Here is a 27,744-nt window from a genome sequence, read left to right as displayed (position 1 = left end):
GATTTAAAAGGGATCAGAAGGAGGTGAGTATATGGAATGAGCTGCCAGAAAAAGTGATTAAGAAGCACTTTAGCTACATTATATAGAAGAGCAAGGTTGAACCCAGGCCACTGGCACCAGCTGGGTGAGCATGGATATGTAGACCAAAAGGTCTGTGTATGGATATATGTGTGTATATGTTTGGAATGCCTTTGGGGCAGTGGTAGAGGCAGATACATTAGGGGCATTTAAAGCACACAGATGATAGAAAACAGAGGCCTACGTGAGAGAGAACATTAGGTTGATCTTGAGTAAAACGTTTGCATATCATGGACCGAGGGGCTTGTACTGTGCTGAAATGTATCATGTTTCGTGTTTAATCGTGCTCTTTTATGCCTTGACAAGTGCGTGCTCATCTGGACATAAAATCCTGTAAAAGGAACTCTACATCGACCACTAAGACAATGTAATCCAGGTTCTCACTAGAGTGAAAAGCCCCTGTTTTTTTCTAGGTCTATTAAGAGGAAATATTTCCTATTTACTATCCTACCATTTAGATATTTAAAGATGACAACTAAAAGCATCCTCACATTAAATCCAAAGTAGTTCTAAAAGTACATATTTAACTTTGAGGACTGTTTGCAAATTGTGTCCACCCCCTCCACTATAGAACAAAGTCTTTTACTTTCAAGTGTGTGACTCTGTGTGTAAAGAAACCCATGAGCAGAGAATACACAGTACCAAGACATTATTCAGCATTTTTATTAAAGCAAGCATTCTATAATCCAAATATTCAGTTTCAGTTTTTAATGCTCAGCCATTAAACACACTGTCAACTAAACACAGTGTGGATCTGCTGAACATCTCCACAGTAATGGATTACAAAATTTTAAAGAAAGGAATGCATCAAACGTTTCTGTGCATAAAACACCTACCCCGGCCTAGAAAACTTTTCATTTTACAATTTTTTTTGTAATTTTCCCATTAAAGTCTAGGACTAGCATCGCTTATGCCAGACCTGGTAGTGACTTCATTTCATAAGCTTAGAGGTTTCCTTTCTGTTTTTGTATACATTTTCTGTTTTGCGATGTTTTAAAGTTTTTTTTAACTTTTCCAATGTTTAGATTTTTTTCTTCAGTAATGCAAGCTTCACTGTTGTCCTCTCCTGCAGAACAAAAACAAAATTTTACATTTATTGTTCCAAATATATTTCCTGCAAAAGAATGGGTAGAATAGACTTGAACTCAGCCAATAGTTCAGCAGTACATTGAGTTATTTCAGACAAAAGAAAATGGATGCACAAAAAGTACAAATGTGTACTTTTGCATATAAAAAACTACCAATTTCTTGACAGCAGCAAGTTAATTACCCACTATGATTGCACAACTCAACAATTTTTTGCAATCTGATTAGGAGAGAACATTTGTAGTCAGGATAAAGTCACAGAATCAAATAGCAACTGTTCAGTTTGACGTTCTAACTAAATTAACCTCAGCAGTGAAACAATGATATTAACTCCTTCACTCTACTACAGACACATTATCCAATGTCACTATATGGACACTTGATCAGTCTGGGTATTTCAGTTACTTGTACAGTGTTTCTTGGATTGTTTTCATATTTATATTCTGCATTTTTTATGCTGCTTCAAATCCTGAAGTAAAAATCATTTTGTTCTCCTTTGCACGTATGTACTGGAGAATGACAAAAAATCTCGAATCTTGTATGGAATCGTCATTCAGCCCATTATGTCACTGTTGTTAATGACTGTTAAATTCTGACCAAATATATTCAATTTAATGGTCATCAGCTTTTTTGAATTACGCTCCTGAATCTACAAGGGATGCTGCCTAAGCTGACAGTTTTAAACGCCAGCTCAAAACCTACTAACCTTGCTTTTAAGTAACATCATTGTCTTTTATTTCAACAAGCTCCGGGACAGCTTCTTCCACCAGGCCATCAAGCTGATTAATTCACACTGTATTTCTATGCTATATTGATTGTCCTGTTGTACATACTACTACAAATTACTATAAATTGCACATTTAAACAGAGGTGCAATGTAAAGATTTTACTCATGAAGGACGCAAGAAATAGTCAATTCAATTTACACTTTATCCCACTGTAGACCATTTGGACCTACACGTTTGTTTGCAAAGTGCTCTTTAAATAAGTTATACTATTTAGCCCAATATATCCTTACCAAACTTGGCTGTTCAACCCAATGCCATTTCCCACCCCGCACCATTTTACAGCTAATGGCAATTGTTCTTAACGTGTGCATAGTGCACAAGCCCCTCAGGGAAGCAATGCCAAACGAAGACCACAGGAGATCAAAGTAGTTTTAATAAGGGGTCATTTAAATATACCGCTCTGGAACCAATAGTCTATATCCTATAACCTAAATTTGGCTGTGCTAAACAAGCTTTAGGCTTGTTTACAACACGCAGAATCCCCGAGAAAACTACAACTCCTTAGGAAGGTCTCAAGATACAATTAGGAATTAATGTAGTGTGGCAAGAACAAGGAGTCTATTCAGTCATGATAGAGGTGATTAACCAAGACTTTAAATACAAAAAAGGTTTTTCCTTCTATCATTTAAGGCAGCTGCATTCAACGAACAATAACAGAAGCTACATAGCTTCACAACTACAACTATCCTGCTACCTTCAGCAATCTGTGGACATTTATTCATTGATAGGCGTTTACAATTTACAGCTTTCTTCCTCAAGGCTAATGATGGAACTGTTACTGCAAAAACTGTATGACGAACTGCACTCACAGTAACTGAGCACTGACAGCCGTAGTCTTTGTGAAAGGGACACTTTACCCACCTCCTGAAAATTTTAAACACCAGCAGCATTTGGCACAACTACTTTCTGAGCAGCTTCTTTTGCTTGATGGGCCTGCAGTACAGCAACAGCTTCATCAACCTGAATTACACAATAAAAATTAGTCCTTTCTGTAACAAAGCAAACGCACAGCAGTACATTTTAGCAGGATCAAATACTGAGCATATTAGAATTAGCGCTATTAATATATACAAAAGCTCAATATAGATTTGTTATATATTACACTGTACACTGAATATTTAAAATGATCAGCAGATCTGCAAAGAATGCAGCTAAAATTTGAAATGATTATCCATATCTACCTTGGAGCGCAAAGACTCTGGGGACTCCAACATATGAAGCAATTCCGAATTGTCTATCTCAAGAAGCATCCCAGTAATTTTACCCGCCAAAGTTGGGTGCATGCTCTGTATCAGTGGGAAAAGGCGTTCACCTACAAAGAAGATTTCAAGTTAGAAAAGGCTACCAAGTTAGAACAAGCTAACAACCTGCTTGTTGCACATCAAAACACACTAAAGCTAAAAATGTTTTGCTCTCCATGGAGTATTTAGAACATAAAACATTACAACACAGAACAGGCCTTATGGTTCAATGTTGGGCTGAGCTCATAACCTACCCTAAGATTAATCTAACCCTTCCCCCCTCCATTTTTTTCTATCAACCATGTACCCATTTTGCTTCACAACATTCAAATCCTTGGATTATGTTTAAAATATCCTGTTTCTACAACATATCACTGCAAGTTGCCATATCTAAATTGTTCTTTTAATGTTAAACAATTCCTTGTTCCAGACTCCACTGATAACTTTAGATCCTTACCCAGCATCTGCTTCTGTTCTTGGGGAGGGGCAGCAGCTAGCATGGAAGCAGTCAGAGGTTCCTGGCCTTGTACATGAACTGCAGGCTGAAACGGAAAAGCACACATTAAATCCAGAATATAAGTTTGGTCACAATGCCAATTTTCAACTCGACTTGATCTCAACTGTATTTTAGACTAATCTGAATCAAGGACTAGAACATGCTCTGGAATACATGCACCCATTTAATCTGGTAGCATTATTCTGCTGGCAATGGTTGCTACTTTCTAGTAATGAGATGTGTTGAGTACAACACAAAAAACAGATTGAGCAGCAACCTTACCTAACCAATGCCTACATTACCAATGTGCCCTGAGTTGAAGCCAAGACAAATGTCAATGTTGAAAATAACCTGATAAAAGAGTTCTACAGCACCAAAACTGATTCAAACCAAGCTTTTTGTCCTCTATAAACCAATTTGCTCACTTAAAGACCATCCTTCTTTGCCTTGCCTAAATGTCTCTCAAACATACTAACCATATCCAATTTCACCATTTTCTAGGCATCAACTCTGTAAAATATACTCCTTAAATCTGCTTTAAATTTTTTTCCTTTCATCTAAGATCCATTTTTCTGATCCCTTGAGGAAAGATTTTGACTGGCTACACCTCAGTAATCTCTCTGTTGGCTCAACATTTAGCTTTCTTTGCTCAAGGGAAAACAAGCCCAGCCTATCCAAATCTTCCTCCAATCCAAGCAACATCCTTGTCAATTCTTCTGCACTCTCTCCAGCATAATCACATACTTATCATGATGTGACTAGACCTCCAAGTGCGGCCTAACCAGTACTCTAAAGCTGTCTGCAAAATCTGAATAGATAATGTACCTGTTGCATAGCAACCGGAGGCTGGGTATTTAGATGTTGTTGAGGATTGCGGACTCCTGCAGCATATTTGTATTGTGTAAACGAGCGAACACCAGGAGCTGTAGCACCGGCACGAGGTCCCATTGTCTGTGTTGCTGTGTTAGCTTTAAAAAGAAATTCACAAAGTTCAAAAGTCTGAAAACAGTTGATATTTTGCTACTTGCAAATTGTTAAACTACAGTCAGGTAAAATACTTCCATACCTTAAATATTACATCATTTGCACTCCAAGTTCCACAGCTAATTTATGTAAACATTTGACTAAATTTTACTGAACAGCTCACCGAAGAAAAAGCTGACTCCATAACTGTTTTCCCACACTAGTATACAATGTGCAACCTATCTTCCTTCTGCAGTATAGGCAATGGCAATGACACGTTGGCTCTTTAGAAAAAAGTTTGCACAACTCAGGATATCCCGAAGTATTTCAGAGCCAACGAAAAGCCTCCAGTTAAGTCATGCACATCTTCCCCCTCTGGTTAGTGAATTGTCCAACCTGACAAGCTTATCAAATGCTTCCCAAATGTCCCTAACTACAGTATCACCCTTATGGCATGGTTGTCAAAGGGGAAATGCAGAGGAACCTGTCATGATTAACACTGCACAATTGCATAAACAGTAAAGTTAATGACAAAATAATCATATGTTTAATGGTAATGATTTAACAAATCTGTATAATGCCTTATCCAGAAAACTGTTTTAAGACTTTAAAATAATTAAACTGGAAAAATAAAAACCAAATGCAAATTTTACATTTATACCTTGTCATCTTCAGTTTAATCTGACACAAGTTTCATTTAGTATAAATACACTAGGCAATTGCAGCAGTTCACAAGTTTGACTCTAGAATCAAGTAAAACTTCGTTATCAGGCTCAGGATTTCCATACGTGTGCAAGAATCCCAAATTTTATGACACTTATAACAAGAAATGCCAGCAGAATTGAATAGAATTGTCAGACTTGCACGAGTTCAAAATGAATGCAGCTTTATTACCATAGTAAAAAACCAGTATTATTAATGACTAGCTGATTCTGAAGTGCTTGTGATAGTTTTGTGAAAAAATGCTAGCAGCTGTAGCAAAGTTTTAATACCTCAAAATAATTTCTACATCATTTGAAGATCAATGTGCTCCCACAAGCCTCCTCATCTTGCCATGAGGCTAAACTACCTGTGTTTTTACCAAGAAATGAAAGCAGTTGTTTTTAGATCAAAGGATACAAGAAAACAGAATTGCAGTTAAACAGTGAAACATGCCTCAACTATTAACTCCCTGGTTTTCACTAGGTTTAAAATACATTCTTATGAACAGACAACTCACCAACACGCTGAGTGCTCATGACACGTGGCACCTGAGCAGAAGTTGGTCTCATGGAGCTGATGGTTGGTGGTCGGGGACCTGTTGGACGCATGCTGCCAGGCATACTCTGGAATGCTAACAAGGAAATCCAATTTTATAGAAATCGGAAAAAAAAAATCAAAGTTAGGATGCAGAAAATCTACTCAAATAGTAACTGACAGTCACACAGAAATATTTATCTTTACTTAAAAGCATTCTACTTACGTTGTGGCCTGACACTTTGGGCAGCCCATCGAGCGCTGGGTCGAAGCTGTGCAAGCTGACCTGTTGGGTAATATGCAGCACGGTTCTGAGCCTGTGAATAATTCAGTCAAAAACGACCATTAAAATGTTGTCATTACATCACAAGCTCGTTTATGTTTATTTCATAAACAACAGACTCTTAATACAACATCATCTCTACCTTTAGTGTACAATAACTTACCTGCGGGATTGCTGCCATGAAGTACCCAGACGGTGGAGCTGGTTGATAAGGATTGATAACAGGATTTGGAACAGCTCTGACACTCGCCATTCTCTGCATGTATTGGTTTGTCAGATGAGCTTGTCGTTCTTCTTTGCGCTGAGCCAGAGCAACATACAAAGGCTTGGTGCTAACAATCCGGCCATTCATCTCTGTTACAGCCTTGGTAGCTTCCTCTGGTGAAGAGAAACAGACAAATCCAAAGCCTTTACTGCGCCCATGCTCCATCATCACCTATATAGATAAAAAGGAGATATTTCATTCTGATAAACAACCAGTTTCAATTATTACCTGAACAATACAAAATTAAGTAAGCTTGACATTCTTGTGTTTGAAACTTGTTGTCTTTAAAATTTTATCCATTCAACAATATTCCAAAAAATTAAATTCTGAAGCTTAAACAAAACTCAAAGACTTTTACATTAAGATGCCTATTTACCATTAATCTACTTCTACAATTCTGACAAAAAGTTATTCTTCCTCTGACATGGTAATGTATTAGGCACAAAGTAACAATACCTTAGCACTTGTAATTGTACCGAACGGTGAAAATTCTTTGCGCAGTCGCTCATCATCAATACCATCATCCAGATTTTTGACATAAAGATTGACCCCCTATAATTGAAAAATATCCAAGTTTAGTCTTAGCTGTATTTAAACATAAATATTCTTTAAAAACTCAAGACTATTTGAAATGACATATTCCATACAGAAGCAACAGGCAGAATTATGCAATCCCTTAATCAAGTTGAAACCTAGTCATCTTTACATATTAACCATAAATGGAGCTGGCAACTTAATGGGGAATAGATGATTTGTGAACATCTCCATTACTAGCAGCAGAGCTGAAACCTGATGATAAAAGCCAGGAAGATAAAATTGCATTTAATAGCATTGCTGATAAGGATACTCCAAAACGACCTTTGGAATGCAGAAACTGCTCTAATGTATAAAACAGCCATTTCTTTTCATTGTAACCATTGTAATAACCAGGATACTGTCAATGATTTTGACTAAAAAGGCCAAGGTAACTGCTCACTTCATGAACATTAGCAATGCAGAATCTTATTACTTCAAACATAAAGTGAAGACCCTAACCCTAATGCTTCCAAAACATGGCCTCTCTTCATCTAGTCTTCCAAAGCTTATCAGAAAGTCTGTTTACTTTTTGGTGATCAGCTCTGAACTAACTCCTGTGTGACAATGTGGAAACTGCTCAGATGTGTCATTTGATTAGAAGCAGAATAAATTCAGCGCCAGCCATTTCAATCAGTTAATTTCAAGTATTAACTAACTGGCAACAACTTGCTCACTGATGCTTAGCCCACTTTACTTCAGACCTTTTCCAAACAATCAAGTAGCACCAGGACAATCTAAGTATTGGGAAGCAGTGAAGATTGAGGTGGGGGCTGGGGGGGTGTTAAGAGGAGAAACCATTCAATTAGGCAAAATAAAATCGCTCAAGGGAATGTGCTAGACTCCAAACACCATTCACCGCTTCAAAATCAGAAATGGAAACGGTCATTGCCAAATACAGTGTTCACTATCAGTCATCAACATAGAATTCTTCAGCTCAGAAACATGCCCTTCAGCCCATCTAGTCCATGCTGAACTGATATTCTGCCTAGTCCCACTACCCACACCTGGATCACAACCCTCCCTACCACTCCTATCCATGTACTTATCCAAACTTCTCAAATGTTACAACCAAACCCACATTCACCATTTTCACTGGCAGCTCATTCAACATTTGCACCACCAAGTGAAGAAATTTCCTCTCCGATTCCCCTCAAGTATTTCATATTCCACCCTTAATCTATGACCTCCAGTTCTAGTCTCATCCAACCTCTGTTCCTCATAACTAAGCTGTGGCTGAATACAGTAGGGTCGGTTAATAAGTGCCAAGAACTTTTCCCTCAGACGAATTTCAGACAATGGTGACCACTGTTGTATAACCAACTTTTGACGTGCAATGGCATCACAAACAAATACGTCACCAACACAGCAGGCCAGTAACCACTAAGTTCTCTGGATCAGCCACTTGTCAAATTGTTTATACTGCAGCAGGTGGCTCACCACCAAACACCCCAAATCCCCTCCAAGGTGCTGAACAGGGCTCCAAAACAACCAGCAAAGTGTCATGTACAAAAAACCTATTTGATTGCCACCTCAATTAATGGACAAGTGCTGTGGTAGTTTGACATGACTCACCACAGAACATCATCCAACATGTGGAAGACTATGAGCAATATTTGCACAGGAACATCACAAAACTGCGTTTTCTGACTTGCATGTCCATCATTTCTTCATTGCCAAATCAAAATCCTTGTCAATCTCAAGTAGGATTCTAAAACATCACTTTCATTAACAAAGCAGGACAGCCCACCGAGTTCCACATGTACACTTACATCTTTCACGATTTCTAGGATATTCCCAAGATCCATAATTTATTGTCCAACCTTAATGGCCTTAAGATAGTGAGCTTACCTTGAAGCATCGTGCAGGTACTCCCAATGTCTCAAGGCAGGTAAGTACCTTCTGAAGGGGCACTATTTTTTGGCCACAATGTGAACAAAATCTATTGGGTGTTACTGTACACAGAGAACCCCAGTGGGCTCTTCTGCAATGCCAAATGTAATAACAAACACTAAAAATCAACAATTACAAAGAGTTACATTTACCAACACATTGACAGTCAAAAAAAAAGTGTGATCATCTATAACCAAACTAATTACATTCTCATTTTTCATTGCAGGTAAAGTAAAAGCACAAGACGAGCAAGTTCAGAAAAAAGGGGAAGTACCACCAATATGTACTTTAGGAAAAGCAATAAAAGAACAAGATGATCTTCAGGCAAAGTCTATGTGAAATGTTACATGCTTCTCTCCACAAATACTTCTAAGCTTGCAGAATATTTTCACTTTTAGTATTACATTCAGACCTAATTTTGATGTGATTCTTGAGCATACAATACTGGAGGAACTCAGCAGGTCAGGCAGCATCCATGGAGAGAATAAACAGTCGCCAGTTCAGGCTGAGAATCTTCATCATGTGAGTCCTGATGAAGGATCTCAGGCCAAAACAATGACTATTTATTCCCTTCCCCAGATGCTGCATGACCTGCTGAGCTCCCCTAACATCCTGAGTGCATTGCTCCAGATTTTCAGCATCTACAGAATCTCCTGTACTTAGATAAGATTACTCTTGCTTTAGGTCAATGACTTGAAACACCAACAGTTTTGCTATTTACCTGGTATCTTGTGATTCGGTCCTGTTTCATCTGTTCAAATTTGCGCTTCAGCTCTGTCTGTCGCTCGACTTTTTTCTGGGCCCGGCCAACGTAAACCTGCCTCCCATTAATTTCCTTTCCATTCATCTCATCAACAGCCTAGAAATGCATTTAACAATGCTAAAAGAGGGAAGAAGCACCCTGATGCAAAAATTAACTGCAACATTTACAGGCATGTTAGAAACCTGCATTATTGCAGGCTAAATTTCTGTGCCTGCCAAACGACCAAATGCATAATACTGCTTAAAATGCATTTCTGGAAAGCAGGATAGAAATACCGGAATACCCAAGCACGCTTTATGGCATTGATGACTAGTTCACAATACAATACCCTCCTGTAGCCAACTAGACAACTTTTCCTCCATGCTTTATTTCACAAGGGGCCAAAGCTCTTAAGAACATTATAGGTGACTGAGTTTAAATCTCTGTAAATCATGTTGAGAACTCAGAATTGCTCATCTGGACATATGCTACATCCAACAGCTGCTTACCTTTTGTGCATCTTCGTGTTTTTCAAAACTGACAAAGCCAAACCCCTTTGATCTTCCATTGTCATCTGTCATAACTTTTACACTCAGGAATGCTCCTGAAAGAAATGGAACAAAATTCAAAAATTTCAGATATGCAAAATAAATACAGCTAACAATCTGTAGTCAAATATTTAATCCACTGGAAAGGTAAACTAAGAAACTTTGAGAAAATCCGTGCCATGTGAAAAGAGCAAGGGTGAAACCTGTTGCAATTGGTGTTAAAGGATGTGCCTTTTCTCAGCTTTGACTATAAATTTGCCAAGTGGGTATAGTAGTGGTTGTCGTAACCCTATTGCAATACTGGACGCCAGGTTTAATTCCTGTAACTCTGTGGGTGGGGTTTTATATGTTATCCCCATAGCCTTGTACTCCAAAGGTGAGTATCGGTTAGTAGCTTAATTGATCACATGGGTGTATAGTTGGGAGGCCAGGGCTCATTGAACAGGTAGGGAAAGCAGCCAGTGAGTGAGTGGGCCAGTGAAGGAGTGGAGCTTTGAGGCTTCGACGAGAAGAGGCGGAGGACAAGCTTGCTCACAGTTGGTCTCTACAATGCCTCCTGAGATGGTGATGTGCCTCTCATGTGAGATGTGGCAGTCTTGGGGGAACGCCCCTCTCCTGCAGTCACATCCGCCAGAAGTGCATGTGGCTGGGCGATCTGGAAGACTGTGTAAGGAATCTGTTGCAGCAGCTGGATGACCTTCGACTCGTAAGGGAGAATGAGGCAGTCATAGATGAGAGCTACAGGGAGGTAGTCACACCTAGGCTGCCGGAAGCAGGTCGTTGGGTGACAGCCAAAGGGGGGAAAACAAAGGTGAGCAGACAGGTAGTGCAGAGCACCCTTGTAGCCATTCCCCTGAATAATAAGTTTACCGCCCTGGATACTGTTGGCGGTGACAACCGACCAGGTGTGAGCCACGGTGGCAGGGCCTCTGGCACTGAGTCTGAATCTATGGTGCAGAAGGGTGGGATGGAGAAGAGGAGAGCTGTCGTCATTGGAGACTCTAGTCAGGGGAGCAGACAGGAGATTTTGTGGACGTGAGAAGGACACCCGCATGGTTTGTTGCCTCCCGGGTGCCAGGGTCTGGGATGTCTCTGATCAGGTGCATGACATCCTGGTACGAGGGGGAAAGCAACCAGAAGTCTTGATACATGTTGGTACCAATGACATAGGCAGGAAGAGGGATGAGGTACTGAAGTGTGAGTTTTGGAAACTAGGGAGAAGGCTGAAGAACAGGACCTCAATGGTGGTGTTCTCAGGATTGCTGCCAGTGCTACGTGACAGTGGTAGTAAGAATTGGAGGAGATGGCAGATTTTTGGATCAATGGGATCTCTTCTGGGGAAGGCAGAACCTGCACCTGAACTCAAGGGGGAGCAAAACCCTTGCAGGTAGGTTTGCTAGCATGGTTCAGGAGGGTTTAAACTAATTTGCAAGGGTGATGGGACCTGGAGCGATAGAGCAGTGGAAGAAGTGCATGGAGAGAAGTGCCCTCGTTGTCCACGGGAATGGTACCGGAGGATTGGAGGAAGGCGAATGTTGTCCCCTTGTTCAGAAAAGTTAGTAGGGATAGTCCGGGTAATTATAGACCAGTGAGCCTTACGTCTGTGGTGGGAAAGCTGTTGGAAAAGATTCTTAGAGATAGGATCTATGGGCATTTAGAGAATCATGGTCTGATCAGGGACAGTCAGCATGGCTTTGTGAAGGGCAGATCGTGTCTAACAAACCTGATAAGAGTTCTTTGAGGTGACCAGGCATATAGATGAGGGTAGTGCAGTGGATGTGATCTACATGGATTTTAGTAAGGCATTTGACAAGGTTTCACACAGTAGGCTTATTCAGAATGTCAGAAGGCATGGGATCCAGGGAAGTTTGGCCAGGTGGATTCAGAATTGGCTTGCCTGCAGAAAGCAGAGGGTCATGGTGGAGGGAATACATTCAGATTGGAGGGTTGTGACTAGTGGTGTCCCACAAGGATCTGTTCTGGGACCTCTACTTTTCGAGATTTTTATTAACAGCCTGGATGTGGGGGTAGAAGGGTGGGTTGGCAAGTTTGCAGACGACACAAAGGTTGGTGGTGTTGTAGATAGTGTAGAGGATTGTCGAAGGTTGAAGGGAGACATTGATAGGATGCAGAAGTGAGCTGAGAAGTGGCAGATGGAATTCAACCCGGAGAAGTGTGAGGTGGTACACTTTGGAAGGACAAACTCCAAGGCAGAGTACAAAGTAAATGGCAGGACACTTGGCAGTGTTGAGGAGCAGAGGGATCTGGGGGTACATGTCCACAGATCCCTGAAAGTTGTCTCACAGGTAGATGGGGTAGTTAAGAAAGCTTATGGGGTGATAGCTTTCATAAGTTGAGGGATAGAGTTTAAGAGTCGCGATGTACTGATGCAGCTCTATAAAACTCTGGTTAGGCCACACTTCGGAGTACTGTGTCCACTTCTGGTCGCCTCACTGTAGGAAGGATGTGGAAGCATTGGAAAGGGTACAGAGGAGATTTACCAAGATGCTGCCTGGTTTAGAGAGTATGCATTATGATCAGAGATTAAGGGAGCTAGGGCTTTACTCTTTGGAGAGAAGGAGGATGAGAGGAGACATGATAGAGCTGTACAAGATAATAAGAGGAATAGATAGTGGCTAGCCAGCGCCTCTTCCCCAGGGCACCACTGCTCAATACAAGAGGACATGGTTTTAAGGTAAGGGGTGGGAGGTTCAAGGAGGGATATTAGAGGAAGGTTTTTTACTCAGAGAGTGGTTGGTGCGTGGAATGCACTGCCTGAGTCAGTGGTGGAGGCAGATACACTAGTGAAGTTTAAGAGACTACTAGACAGGTATATGGAGGAATTTAAGGTGGAGGGTTATATGGGAGGCAGAGTTTGAGGGTGGGCACAACATTGTGGGCCGAAGGGCCTGTAATGTGCTGTACTATTCTATGTTCTATTACAGTTCTGGATCTCTAAGTAAAATAATAAAAACTGGCCTTGAGGTAATGAAAAGTTATGTAAGGTCATTTGGAATTTTTAAAAAAAATGATAGGCCACACAATTAATAGGTGCAACTCATTTTTTTGTAAAGCACTACTGAGAGGCAGTGTGCCATGCCTATTAACCATGAAGGATTACAGAATCTGAATCAGGTTTAATATCATTGGCATATATTATGAAATTAGTTGTTTTGCAGCAACAGTACATTACAATACATAATAAGAACTATGAATTAGAATACTGAGGCAGTATTCATGGATTCAATCTGATGGTGCTGGGTGGGTGGGGGGAAGCTGCTCCTGAAATGTTGTGTCCCTTCAGGCCACTGTACCTTCTCGATGGTAGCAATAAGAGGGCATAATCTGGGCAATGAGGATCCTTATTGTTGGAAGCCACCTTTTGAAGGTGTCCTTGATGCTGGGGAGGCTAGTACCCACAGAGTTTGGCTAAGTTTACAACTTTCTGCAGCACTTTCCAATCCTGTGCAGTGGCTGCACTGTACCAGACAGTGATGCAACCAGTTAAAATGCTCTCCACAGTGCATCTGCAGAAATTGGCTTGTGTCTTTGGTGACATACCATTCATCCTCAAATGCCTAATGAAATATAGCTCCTGTTGTGCTTTGTAATTGCATCAACCGGTTGGGCCCAGGATAGATCCTCAGATGTTGACACCCAGGAACTTGAAACTGCTTATCCTTTCCACTTCTGATCCCTCAATAAGGACTTGAGTGTGTTCCCTCGACTTCCCCTTCCTAAGTTCACAATCAAGCCCTCAGTCTTACTGAGTGCAAGGTTGCTGCTGCAGCACCACTCAACTAGTTCCTGTACGCATCCTTGTCAGCATCGGAATTCTACTATCGATAGTTGTGCTGTCAGCAAATTTATAGGTAGCATCTGAGCTGTGCCTAGCCACACAGTCATAGGTCAAGAGGGTCGATCAGAGGGTGAAGCACGCATCCTTGAGATGTGCCAGTGTTGACCATCAGTGAGAAGATGTTACTTCCGCCCTGCAAAAGACTATAGTCTCCTGGTGAGGGAAGTCAAGGATCCAGTTGCCGACAGAGGTAACCCCACGTTCTCAACATTAAAAGTACATATATTATCAGAGAATGGATTACCAAACAATCTTGAGATCTGTCTTCTTGTAGGCAACCACAAAGAAACAATAGAACCCATTAAAAAAACAAGAGACTTTTAAACAGCCAACGTGCAAAAATCGTGCAAGCAATAAAAACGCAAGACACAGATCCGCAGAGTCCCTGAAAGTAAGACCACTGCTATGCAGCCAGCTCAGCACTAAAGCAAGTGCCAATATTTGCAGGTCATAGTTCCAGTCAGTTCAGCACTAATACAAGTAAACCTCAGTATCAAGCTGAATACTAGTTTGTCCTTCACCCTTGGTCTTGATCTTTTAAATCAGCCCCTAGATTTAAACTCTTCTCTAACTTCTACATTTAACTTTTTCACTCTCTGGGCCCAGGCCCCACTGCTTTAATCTGACCCCAAAGTACATCTCAGCAATGGCCACCTGAGGTGCAACTCCAGTTCGTTGAATCCTTCAGGATACCAAAAAATAAACCGGGTCATAGATGGTTCAAAAGCACAACTCTCAAAGGAAAATTATAGGCTGTAGATGGCAGTGATGCAGACCAGAGAAAGTAATTAACAGAATACATGGCAGTTTAGTTAGCTGCTTGTGAAGCGTCACTGTGTCTTGCCAGCGCCCTCTCTCCTCCAGCTCGGAGGAGGTTTACATGAGTTGTAAGCTGCAGAACCAATCCTGTCTTACATAGAACTTATCTCCTTAAAATTCTATGTAAGACAGGATTGGTTCTGCAGCTTACAACTCATGTAAATTAATCAAGTATACAGACTTAATTCTTAGCTTCATGGCATACAGTATGAATGTAACCCAGTACTGATTTTTCTGGTAGAGGTGTGGTCTAGATAACTGGCCAAGTCAGAAAATTGTGGTTTCATTCTGGTGTGCACTTCTGATGTCCTTACTTGAGGAAAGATACAATTGTCTTTAGAGGCTGTGTAGAGGAGGCTCACCAGGCTGATTCTGGAGATGAGGGTGTTACCTATGAGGATAGATTGAGTAGCCTGGGACTACATTCACTAGAATTCAGAGAAATGAATAAGAGGGGATCTTACAGAAGCAAAATTATGAAAGAGATAGGTCTGATAGATGTAGGAAAATTGTTCCCACTGGTGAGTGAGGCAAGAACTAAGGGACATAGCATCAAGAATTTGAGGAATAGGTTTAGGATAGAGATGAGGAGAAACTGCTTTTCCCAGACAGTAGTGCATCTCTGCCCAGGAAAGCAGTACAGACTATCCTCATTAAATAGACACAGATAGATAAATGCACACTAGGGAATTAAAGATTATGGGGAAAGGCAGAAAGGTGGAACTGAGTCCACAGCCAAATCAATCACGATCTTACTGAATGTCAGAGCAGACTTAATGGACCAGATGGCCGACTCCTGTTCCAATTTATGTTGATGCTCATGTATTAAAACCATACAAAAGAATCTGGAAATACAATTAAATGTTTTTAACCAATCAAGAGGAATGAGTTTGGTTGAGAAACAATCTAAACAAATCTCAAACATTTTCAAACAAAATCACTGATTTTGCATGGAAAAGCAAAGCTTTTATTTTGCCAAATTTAGTTGACAAATTTAATACAACGAAAACTCACCGAATTTGTTGAAGATTTCTTTTAGCCTTTCGTCATCCATATCTTCCCCAAAGTTCTTGATGTATACATTGGTGAATTCCTTTGCTTTGGCTCCTAGTTCAGCTTCGCGTTCTTTGCGGGATTTAAATCGACCTACAAAACTATAGAAAGCGTTAAGTTTGAGATGCTATTTCAACTTCCATAACATTCCTTAAAAATAGTGACTTTTAAGACCGATTTCCATCTAACTTAGCTCTGCATAACTTACTTCAGTACATTCAATCTTGAAACTGAATTGGGGGATTGCATTCAAACTTCGATTTCCTAACCTTGATATAATTGTGTTAAAAATGGATGAGGAACAACTATCAAAATGAAACCTGACTGAACTGCTTCCTTCAGAAGCCTGAACCTGGAAACAGCCTAATCACCATCTCCTTTTGAGCCAAGGGCTAAACCACAACTTTAGAATCAATATAGTTCAGCAACTTACCAATTCACACAGAATGATTTAACATCAAAATTGTTTTTGATAGACAAATGTTCAAATATTTTTAAAAGCACCATATGGATAATAAAACTAAAAAGTTAGGTGCTAAACAAATGTATTATTCTGAATAGAGAACATGTTACATATTTTGAGTTTCCACAAATTATTTTTCAAAAGCAGGCCTGATAAGCACATTCACCAAAAAACTTTTCAGAACTTCAACAAAAAATGCACAATTTCAACTAAAGGACATCTAACTATCCTCCTGTTCTAGCTTCATAAAATATTAACTTTACTATCTCCACGAGAAATAACTGCAATTCAGATGATCTGCCACAGGATTTCCAGAATGTAATCCTAATCTCCTCTACGCTACTCCCCCCAACACACTTTCTAAAGAAATCTCAGCTCTAGCATACAGTTGTCTTCACCAATATCTCCTTGCATTTAATAATGTTCCTACAAAGTACAATGAAGGCACTACACAAATTGTTCTGTATATTTTCTGAAAAATAGTAGAACAACCATTAAATACATATCAAAGCCGGTCACCCAAAATAGCCATTGGCTCTCTGAAATTCCCATGGGTATCTGAAGTACATGTTTCACCTCTTTTGGCTCATTCTCATTGTAAGGAATACTTTTCCATGTAATAATTAATACTATGTCAACACTACTTTCTGCAACAGATTTTTGCTCCAAGCCTAAAAACTAGTCTGTTATAAATTAGTGTATTTGAAATCCTCATACATACACTTTACGATCATTAAGAAGCATGCCATTCATTTTTTCAATGGCTCGCTCTGCCGCCTCATGGGTCTCAAAGTGAACAAATCCATAGCCCTTGGAACCATTTTCATCGCAGACAACCTAAACAGGGTGAGCAAAGTCCTTGGTCAAGAATACATACATGCCCAACAACTATTTCAAACATTTTCTAAGTAAAAATTGTCTTTATTCCCCAATGTTAACTTAATTTCTGTTACAATACAGCAACAATGCTTTTAACAGAAAAGCACCTGGGGCAATAGAGGAGGTATCAAAAGCCGAAGTCCAAGGAAGAATGCCTAATGTTTCAGAAGAGCATTCTTAAAAAGCAAAGCTAGAAAGATAGAATGAAGACAAATTCCAGATTGTGGGGTATGGAGCGAGAAAGCTACAGAAAATAATGAAGCAATCCAGGTATTATAAAAGTGAAGGTAGCAAAACAGATTTGAAAATAATTGAGGTCCCCAAGGAAAGATATGCCGCAAGTTTTCAAAAATATAGGTGCACAGTATAACGACAAACCAAACCTTGTAGCGTGAAAAAATGCACAGCCAACCAAGAGACTATTGGATTAGTTCCAACCTGGAGCTGTCAAAGACTGACTGAGTTTCAGCATAGGGAGTCACATTAAAAATGTTTACCTCAGGATTATTATGATGACTGGATGGAATAAGAGCTTTTTAATTTTAAAAAATGTTATCAAATTAGTCCTTGAATTAGATACAATTTCAGGTTGGATTCGAGTTCTAAAGATAACTGCTGAACCTCACCGGGTGTAAAGTTTTGTAAAAACTGTAGAAGTTGTATTCGTTGACCTGAAATAAGAGCATACAGGTACAGAAAGGAAAACTTACTGATAATTGCATTTGCAATGAGGGAAAGAACACAAATACTCATATGTGCATGTTACATAGAGTACCAATACACCCACATCTGGAATTCTGTTGTCTTTATGGAAAATGAGATATGTCTTAAGTAGACTAATGAGAGGACAGAGCTCGTTTTGTTTATTCTGAACAAATGTTTTGCAAAATTGTAAGGAAGTAGATCTACTGAATCACCATTGCCAAGCTTTAGAATCAGATTAATTTCTCTCCAGTTCAGAAGGATGGTACTCAATTTTGACTGAAGTAGAGGAAGCACTTCAATCATTTGTATCACACTACAAGCTGTTGCTCACAGCTTTTGACAAGGAGCACGATTCTGAAAACAGAGAACTCAAAATTTTTAAATAAAATTTCCAACACCAGTCAATTAATTTGATTATTTCTCACCTTGCAAGACAGGATGTTCCCAAAAGCTGAAAATGTGTCATACAATGCTTTGTTATCAATCGATTTATCCAAGTTCTTAATGAAGATGTTGCCAACTCCAGATTTCCGCAAAGACGGGTCACGCTGAGACCACATAATACGAACAGGCTTGCCTTTGATAACATCAAAATTCATTGTATCCAAAGCCCGCTCAGCTAAAGTAAAAAAAAATGCTTGCTTAGCACTTTGACAATTATGTTGAAATGCAGTCACTGTCAAACATAAACATGACAAATTTGGAATAAGCAACCTTCAATAAAAGCAATGTGCTCACAACCCAATATTCAATTTTAATGCCAGCTCAGGGATAGATAACTAAAAAGGCCATTAAGACGAAAGAGATTAAATATGAAGGTAAGCTAGCCAATGATACCAAAGGGCATACCAAAAGTTTTATCAGATATATAAAGAGCAAGAGGCAAAATTAAATATTGGACCATTGGAAAATAATGCTTGAGGTAATAATAGGGGACAAGGAAATGGCAGACAAACTGATTAAGTATTTTTCATCATTGTGGAAGACAGTAGCAGTCTGTCAGTGTTTGAGAGTGGGAGCCTTTTCTGATTAGCTGGAAGTGACTTGGGGTGTTCCACAGGGGTTGGTTTTAGGACTTCTTTTTATGTTGTACGTGTTTCCTCTACTTCAGTCAATGATTTGGATAACAGAGTTGATGACTTTGTGGCCAAGTTTGCCAACGATAGGAAGATAGCTAGAAGAGCAGGTAGTGTTGAGGAAGCAGAGGGGCTACAGAAGGACTTAGACAGAATAGAAGTATGGGCAAAGAAGTGGCAGATGGAATACAGAGAGAAGTGAAAGGTCATGTACTTTGGTAGAAGGAATAAAGGCGTAGACTATTTTCTCAATGAGGGAAAAAAAAAATCAAAAACCCGAGGTGCAAAGGACCTTGGGTGTCCTCATACAGGCTTCCCTAAAGGTTAACTTGCAGGGCGAATCACTGGTAAGGAAAGCAAATGCAATGTTAGCATTCACTTTGAGAGGACTAGAACATTAAAACAAGGATGCAATGCTGCAGCCTCGTAAGGCACTGGTGAGGTCTCACTTGGGAGTATTGTGGGCAGTTTTTTTGCCCCTTATTTAAAAGATGTGCTGGCATCAGAGAGGGTTCAAAGGAAGTTCACAAAAAATTATTCCAGAAATGAAAGACTTAACATATGATGAGCATTTGATGGCTCTGGGCCTGTACTCACTGGAATTTAGAATCTCATTGAAGCCCATCAAATATTGAAAGGCCTAGATAGATTGGACGCGAAGAGGATGTTTCCTATAGTGGGGGAGTCATCTCAGAATAGAAGGAATTTCTTTAGCCAGAGGGTGGTGAATCTGTGGAATTTGTTGCCACAGTCAGCTGTGGAAGTCAGGTCATTGGGTGTATTTTAGGCATTAGTTGATAAACGCTTGATAAGTTAGGTGTGAAAGGTTACGGGGAGAAGGAAGGAGGATGGGGTTGAGAGGAAAATGATTCAGCCATGATTAAATGGTGGAACAGACTATGAGCCGAAAGGCTTCATTCCACTGTCTTATGGTCTTATACCCCCCATCCTCCTTCAAAGTGTCATGGAATCCTACATTTATTTAATAAAATTAGGACTTCACTTTCAGCAAAGGATAATGAGTGTACTTTTGAGAATGCAGCGTTCCCATCTTTGCAATTAAGAATTAGTTATCCCTCGATTAGGACCAAAAGCCAGAAACTTCTCACTCAAGGGAACCGAGCTCCCAATTGACACTTCCTATGTACATGCAGCAATATCTTGGAAGAGCAGAACTGTAGGGCGTTTACTTTCTGCTTGCGTTCTCTACCTTTATTCACCATCAGAATCAGATTATCAGATTAGAAGACAGAGGGTAGTTCTCAAAGTGACTGATTCGAGCTGGAGGTCTGTAATTAGTGGTATTTCGCAGGGATCTGCGCTGGGACCTCTGCTGTTTGTGATGTATATTAATAATCAGGATGAAAGTATAGATGAGTGGGATAGTAAATTTGCAAGATTGGCAGAGTTGTGGACAGTGGTGAAGCCTGGCAAAGAAAATAGATATAGATCAGTAGTAGATGTGGACAGAAATAGGGTTTAACCCAGATAAATGTGAGGTGTTACACCTTGGTAGGGCAGTGAGATCTAGCTCCTACACAGATCAATAGGGTGGTTAAGTCGTCTCATGGAATACTTGCTTTTATTAATTGAAGCATTGAGTTCAAAAGTCAAGGGGTTACGTTACAACTTTATAGAATTCTGGTTAGGCCAGAATGTTGCATACAGTTCTGGCTGCCCCACTACACAAATGATGTTGAGGCTTTGGAAGGTACAAAAGAGGTTTACCAGGATGCTGTCAGGTTTAAAGAGCATGTACTATCATGAGAGGCTGAGGGGAGATCTGATAGAGGTTTATAAGATTATGAGGGACCTAGATATAGTAGACAAGGATTAACTATATCCCAGGGTAGAAATGTCTAATACCAGAGGGAATGCATTGGAGGGGAGAGGGGGTAGGTCCAACAGGGATATGAGGGGCAAGTATTTTTTTAACTCGGACTGTAGGGCAGGGGTCCCCAACCTTTTGCGCACTGCGAACTGGTTTAATGTTGATAATATTCTTGTGGACCTCGCGTGCGTTCAAGTTCAACGGTGGGCGTGACAGGGAATGAAGAAAGGTGCAGCTGACTCATATCAGTTCATATCGCCAAATCATATCGTTTCCTCATATCATATGTAAGGGATGCATGGAATGTGCTGCCTAGTGTGGTGGTAGAGACACAGATTAGAAGCTATTAAAAGATGTTCAGATAAGCACATGAATATGAGGAAGATGGAGGAATATTGACATGGTATAGGTAGTGCTTGAGGTGTTTTTGATTTACTTTTTAGCTGGTTTGGCACAACATTGTGGCCAGAAGGGCCCATTTCTGTGTCACACTGTTCTGCAGAAGAAACTTTTCATAAATTGTTGAATATGGGCCACCAGGCTATTTCCTGATTGTAGTAACAAGGAAAGGGTTTACCCCAAATGTGGAAGGACCTTAATGATGGATGCCACCTTCTTGAGACATCACTCCTTGATGCCCTTGGTGTGGGGTGGGGTGCTCAGGCTGCGCCGTATCTGATCAAAATGCTCTCCACTTTAAAGAAAGTATCTTTGTCGATATTCCAAATATCCTCATCCACATTAATGAACAGTACATGCTCTATTTTAACTTGCAATATAAAAAGGCTGAGTGACTAAAAGATCTTTAATACTTAATCTCAAATCCATCTCCTCAAAAGTAGTCAACTTCTGCATTGAGCTATATCAACTCCAATAAACTACTTTTGAACATTTATCATTTTGGAACTTACATTCTATAAGTGCTTTAGCAGACTTTTCATTTGATTTCCAACAAGATACACTAAAGAAAGTGCTCAAATGTTGAGCAAATAGATATTTGCCAATGTCCACCAGTAATTTGAAACATTCAGTCATCTTGAAGTACCTTTACCAAAGAGAAAAGTCAACTACTTAACTACTTGATGTCCAGTTTGCTTTTAAGCTGTCTTTCTAACAAAATGCTAATCAGGAATATTGCACTCAACAGGAATCCTAATTCATACATTGCAGCTTGATTTGCATTCTGTCCCTCATGACCTGATTCAGCAATATTTACACATCTAGCTAAACATTCAGCTCTTCTGTATTTAACCTTGGTGACTTAAGATTCACCATCTTCATCGACTTATTAGGAATCTTCTAAATACTTCATCATTATTGAAAAACGCACTATAGGAAAGTTTGACAATTCCACAACGTGAGCAGTCTTCATTAGATTTAAAATAGCTGACACTCACTATCCGAACACAAAGCTAACAGTAATAGTGGTGGGAAGAGGGATGGCAGGCTTTATCTTGCCATCTATCAAGCTTATTAAGTAAATACTAGCTAGAAAGAAATCTGATCTGTAAATATTAACCTTCCCCTCCAATATCAGCTGATCACATTTTGTAAGCGGAGTTCAGTAAAACCTTGCTGCTTACTGTTTCACTGTCCCCCTACCATACAACTTTCATTAGGGACTCAAGGCCAGGCATACTGTATACAGATAAACTGAAGATCTCTGCACCAGTCTGTAATACATCAAAATGTCCAGTTTTCAAACTATCTACCCTAAATTTATTTTCCAAAAACAATCACACCCTTCTCTTCTATCTGCCAAATTACCTTGTCAATTCAAACCACTATGAACCAATATCTAAATTTCTGCATACACACCACTTTAACCGCCTGTCAAAAATAAAACAAGACCAAATTTGAAAATTATTCCCAACTCAGCTTTCCTTCACAATAAAAATAAGAAAACGAAGATCACTGAAAGCAAAGGTCATTGCTTCCTCTCATTTTTCCACATTCACCTTTGCAGTTAAACATAGAATTCCACATCTTCTCATTTTCACCTATAACAAGGCCATCAATGATTCCTGCACTCAATGGGGCACAGTAATTCAATATAAACTGACTGCTATAGATAGACATTCAGCAAGTCAAGCAACATCAGTGGGACAAAAACATTTTAAATCAATGACCTTTCTTAAGAAAAGTTAGGAATTCAGGCTTTAACTTTGCACAGAAGTGAACTCATCTGAGAATCCAACCATATGCTGCTTTCCCACCATCTGTAGATTTTTACTTTCCAAAATTCAATCCATTTAATACTCAGAACATGCTGTTAGGTGAAAATTCAATTTAACAACAACTTGAATCGAAGATCACGTTGGTCTATCTGCTTGCTTTCTTGCTGCAGACTAACTTGATATCCACTTGCTACATGTTCTATGGCTTGAGTATACAGCATTTGTGCATGGAGAATGATGTTGCTGCAAGGGCTACTACATGAAGTCAGCATTTTTATTCCTATTGGTGAATCTAGATGAAGAAGATGGCAGTAACTGTATTCTGAAGCAATTATTACCCACTTCCTTTTCCTTCATTTCCTCTGCGCCTATCATCAAAATGGATACAAGCAGATCAGCAATTAAAAGCAAAGTCAATGCAAACAGGCTGCTTTCACTGAGCAACACACACACAAAATGCTGGTGAACGCAGCAGGCCAGGCAGCATCTATAGGAAGAAGTACAGTCGACGTTTCAGGCCGAGACTCTTCGTCAGGACTAACTGTAGGAAGAGATAGTAAGAGATTTGAAAGTGGGAGGGGCAGGGGGAGATCCAAAATGATAGAAGGCAGGAGGGGGAGGGATGGAGCTGAGAGCTGGAAAGTTGACTGGCAAAAGGGATACAAGGCTAGAGAAGGGAGAGGATCATGGGATGGGAGGCCTAGGGAGAAAGAAAGGGGGAGGGGAGCACCAGAGGAAGGAGAGCAGGCCAGGAGTTATTGAGAGAGGGACAGAGAGAAAAAAGAGAAGGAAATAAAGGAAAAAATAAAAAATAATTAAGCGATGGGGTAAGAAGGGGAGGAGAGGCATTAATGGAAGTTAGAGAAATCAATGCTCATGCCATCAGATTGGAGGCTACCCAGACAGAACATAAGGTGTTGTTCTTCCAACTTGAGTGTGGCTTCATCTTGACAGTAGAGGCGGCCGTGGATAGACACATCAGAATGGGAATGGGACGTGGAATTAAAATGAGTGCTTCCACTGAGGGTGAGACTAGAACTAAAGGTTAATGGGTCAAGGGTGGAAGGCGAAACATTTAAGGGAAACCTCTTCACAGATAGTCGTGATAAAGTGTAACAAGCTGCTAGCATAAGTGATGGATGGTTTGTTTTCAACATTTAAGAGAAGTCTAGGTAATGACGGATGAGACAGGTATGGAGGGCTATGGTCTGGGTGCAGCTCAGTGGTGTTAGGCAAAATAGTTTGGTATGGATCAACTGGGCTGAAGGGCTTGTTTCTATGCTGTGGTTTTCCAGAAATCTAATGAAATGATTACCTTTATAGAACATTATTTAGGTAGCTTTTTCCAAACTATGACACCAAAAAAGTTTGACATGTCCCTTTTGACCCCTACCATTTTTCTCAATGCACCATAAAAAGTATCCTATCTAAATGTATCTTCTCATAGTGTTACAACTGCAAGAAACTGCAGAGTTCTGAACAACTCTGCACATCATAAAAACCAGCCTCCCTTCTGTCCACTCTGTATATTCTTCTCCCCCCCTCCACCCCCCAAAATCAGGCAGCAGATACAAAAGCACGAAAGGATGGAACACCGGGTTCAAGAATAGGTCCTATCCCAGTTACAAACATACTCAATAATTCCCTAGTATGCAACTCTCCCTCACTTAAATCCAAATCACGCGCTAGTCTGTGTCGAGGTCCTCATCGACATCAACGATGGACGAACAACCAACCATCTTACAATCTATCTCACTGTGACCGTGCATCTTACCAACTGCCTGCACTCTGTTCTGTAACACTTCACTCTGCATTCTGTTGTTTGACCTTCTACTACCCCAACAGATTGTTGTAATGAATTGATCTGTACAGACAGTGTACAACTCTGCACTGCACTTCAGTACCTGAATAATAAATCAAATTTGTTCAGAAATTCAACACAATCTCCATTCCTCTTTATTAGTTCAATCTGGCCATCGTACAAATGCAGTTTCTTTGACTCATACGAATGAGGTGGTAATCAAATAAACTTGCCCTTCATGAATACTGTACATGTTGATACAGTACATCTTGAGGTCTTGTGTTGTACAAGCCCCTTCCACTCTTTCCTAGCTTAAAACAACACCTTATTCCCATCTTTCTTATGTGCACTCACAGCCTCCTCTTAAATGCAAGTATGCTATTTACTTCAACCGTTCCCTATGATTGCATGTTCCTCACTCTCATCACTTTGGAAAATACAAACACATTACCCAAATTTCTTGGGCAAGTTTGTGTCTTTTGCACATTGGGTGTTTGTCCACCATGCTGGGTGCAGTATTTTATTGATTCCATTATGGTTCTTGGATTTACTGAGTATGCCTGCAAGGAAATGAATTTCAGGCGAGGTACGTGTACTTTTATAGGTAATAAATTTACTTTCAACAAAATGCTGGAGGAACTCAGTAGGTCAGGCAGCATCTCCAAAGAGGGGAATGAACAGTTGACATTTCCAGCCGAGACCCTTCATCAGGTCTGGAAAGGGACAGAAGCCAGAATTTCTTGACTACCTTTATTACTTTTATTCATACTTTTTCTCAAGTAATAAATAGAGCATAAATAAACAAACCAAAACTTTAAAAGTTTAGACTATTAGGTCAACCCTCAACTTTCACTTCTGAAGAGATGCTAATACATTTTAATCTTTGTAAATCTGGCCTGAGCTCTTCCAAATGACCTTCTTCCTTTCCATATACAATTACGTGTTGTCTAGAAGTACTCCATTAGTAATTACTTATAAAAATAACCTTGATAGCACCCTTAGCCCCACAATCCTTTGAATATCTAGTTAGACTGCATTTTCCAAGAAATAATTTCATCTCACCACGCAAAAAGTTCTGAACTTCATCTGCCAATATACACATTCTGTAAGTTTTATTGTCCTCTCCCCCAACAACCTGAGGAATATTTCTGGCTACTCTGACAAAGGTGGTGAAAAATTGGAAAATGAGTTTGCATTGGATATCTGATTAATGTAAGGTTTCAACAGTGGACATAATTTTATAAATTTGGGGTAATAAGCAAACTTTGTGGTTAATGAACAAATGATTGACAACTCACTGCCTAGTACTTCCTGTAATCTATGGGTCGGTAAGGGATCTCCACAAGTGCAACTCAGGACAACACAGGGTACAGAGGAAAAACGATCAGGCATAACGATCTGCATTTCTCTGTACAGTGCAGCAAGTTATACAGAACAAGCCGCTGGTCAGATTAGTGTAAGAAAGGAGGGCAGGGCAGAGCGCACAAACAGTCTGCTTCTCTGCGATAGGAACTGTCGAAGCCTACATCCACTAGGGCGAGTTTTAATTCCCTCTCCACCCCACCCGAAGAAAAGGTTCAATCAGCTTATGAACAGGAGGTGGTTGGGCACGTGGGCTCGGCCCTTGAGTCACGAGTTGATTTTCAAAGAACCCGAAAGCCTTTTACCAACTGCCCCGGCCACGTAGATCACGACAGACCCGCGGCTGCAGGCCGCAGCAAAACATTTTTTCCACAGTGCCCCCTCTATACAATCCAGTCCAACCAGGAGCTACCGAAACCCAACCGCGTGGCGGCAGCCCAAAGGGCCTCAAGACCGACGGGGGGGGGGGGGGGGTCCGGCCCCCGGGCTGTCAGAGCCCAGGCGCCGGCGTGTGCGGCCCTGCTTTCACGTGGTGGTGGTGGTGGTGCCGACGACACCTCGGTCCGTAGGCCCTGGCGGAAGCGAGCGAGCGACCCACCCGCCGTCAGTCCTCCCCCCCCCCCACCCACTCCCCCAACATCCCCGTACATGGCTCACCGTCGGCCGGCTGCTGGAAGTTGACGTAGGCGTAGCCAAGCGAGCGGCGGGTGATCATGTCCCTGCAGACGCGGATGGAGAGGATGGGCCCGGCCGGCGAGAACTTCTCGTAGAGCATCGCCTCGGTCACGTCGGGGTGCAGGTCGCCCACGTAGAGCGAGGCCATGGGGTAGCTGGGCGCGCTGGGGTTCATCGCGGCCGAGGGCGTGCGAGCGTGCGTGTGTGTGTGTGTGTGTTGTTACGGGGGGTGAAGGGAGACGACTGGCCGGTCACTCGAGCTCGATGGCGGTGCGGGCGGGCCCGGCAGACGGCGCTCCTCTTTTTCCCAAAAAAAAGCGTGCGTGTGTTTAAAAGAATGAACGGATTACCGAAATTAAACAAAAAAATGATGAGGTTGGAGGAAGGAAACGAGGGCGGCGGCTCACGGCAGACGGAGACGGCGTCGAGCGGCGGCGGGGTCCCGGGAGGAGGTGGCGGCGCCTGCGGCTGGGCTGGACACGGTGCTCGCTGACGACTCCGAGCCGATCCTCGCGGGTTCTTTTCCTTATCGAGCGGTCGTTTCTTTTTTAATTCTTGTTTTTTTTCCTCTCGGGTTCAGAGACGTTGAGAATCTTCTCGTTGATTTCTTTTTTTTAAACCTTTTTTTTGTTTAAAAACCCCGCCCGCCTATTTTTTTTTGGAATTTTCTTTTTAAATTTTTTTGGTTAAGATTTTTCAGATTTTTAAATTTTTTTTCTTTTTTTTAAACCATTTATAAAGAGAGAGAGAACAGAAAAGTGTGCTGACGAGAGAGCTCAGATGGAGCCTGGTGCACACAGACACACACACACACAGCCGGGGATCGGAGGGTCAAACGGGGGAACTCGCCGA

The 27,744-nt window shown here is 40.9% G+C and overlaps 1 protein-coding gene across 2 annotated transcripts; it reads right to left on the bottom strand.

Moving 5' to 3' along the window:
• Positions 1-727: 727 nt before the first annotated feature.
• pabpc1b (poly A binding protein, cytoplasmic 1 b) lies at positions 728-27,744 on the bottom strand. 2 transcript variants are annotated; one of them, XM_072262233.1, is made up of 15 exons: positions 26,875-27,744; positions 18,396-18,589; positions 17,108-17,223; positions 15,885-16,024; positions 10,154-10,248; positions 9,624-9,761; positions 6,893-6,988; positions 6,335-6,607; positions 6,115-6,205; positions 5,872-5,985; positions 4,515-4,657; positions 3,651-3,735; positions 3,134-3,264; positions 2,814-2,912; positions 728-1,144 (listed from the first exon to the last, which is right to left on the bottom strand). In XM_072262233.1, exons 1-14 carry the CDS (start codon positions 27,065-27,067, stop codon positions 2,826-2,828), a joined length of 1,896 nt encoding a protein of 631 aa, XP_072118334.1. In that variant the 5' UTR covers positions 27,068-27,744; the 3' UTR covers positions 728-1,144; positions 2,814-2,825. The 2 variants fall into 2 exon arrangements, with proteins under 2 accessions (XP_072118334.1, XP_072118340.1); XM_072262239.1 differs by lacking the exons at positions 18,396-18,589; positions 26,875-27,744 and adding an exon at positions 17,892-17,966.

This window comes from Mobula birostris, chromosome 1 (genome assembly GCF_030028105.1).
Source record: "Mobula birostris isolate sMobBir1 chromosome 1, sMobBir1.hap1, whole genome shotgun sequence".
NCBI classification, from domain to species: domain Eukaryota; kingdom Metazoa; phylum Chordata; class Chondrichthyes; order Myliobatiformes; family Myliobatidae; genus Mobula; species Mobula birostris.
The sequence above is the reverse complement of the archived record's forward strand: the minus strand, read 5'-3'. Positions and strand labels throughout refer to the sequence as shown.

Coding starts and splice junctions, on each gene's coding strand:
- pabpc1b (XM_072262233.1), bottom strand. CDS start 27,067: ATGAACCCCAGCGCGCCCAGCTACCCCATGGCCTCGCTCTACGTGGGC. Junction 4,658..5,871: donor CATGAGCACTCAGCGTGTTG/GTGAGTTGTCTG, acceptor TTCTTTTTAAAG/CTAACACAGCAACACAGACA. Junction 3,736..4,514: donor CTCCGGTTGCTATGCAACAG/GTACATTATCTA, acceptor TTTCCGTTTCAG/CCTGCAGTTCATGTACAAGG.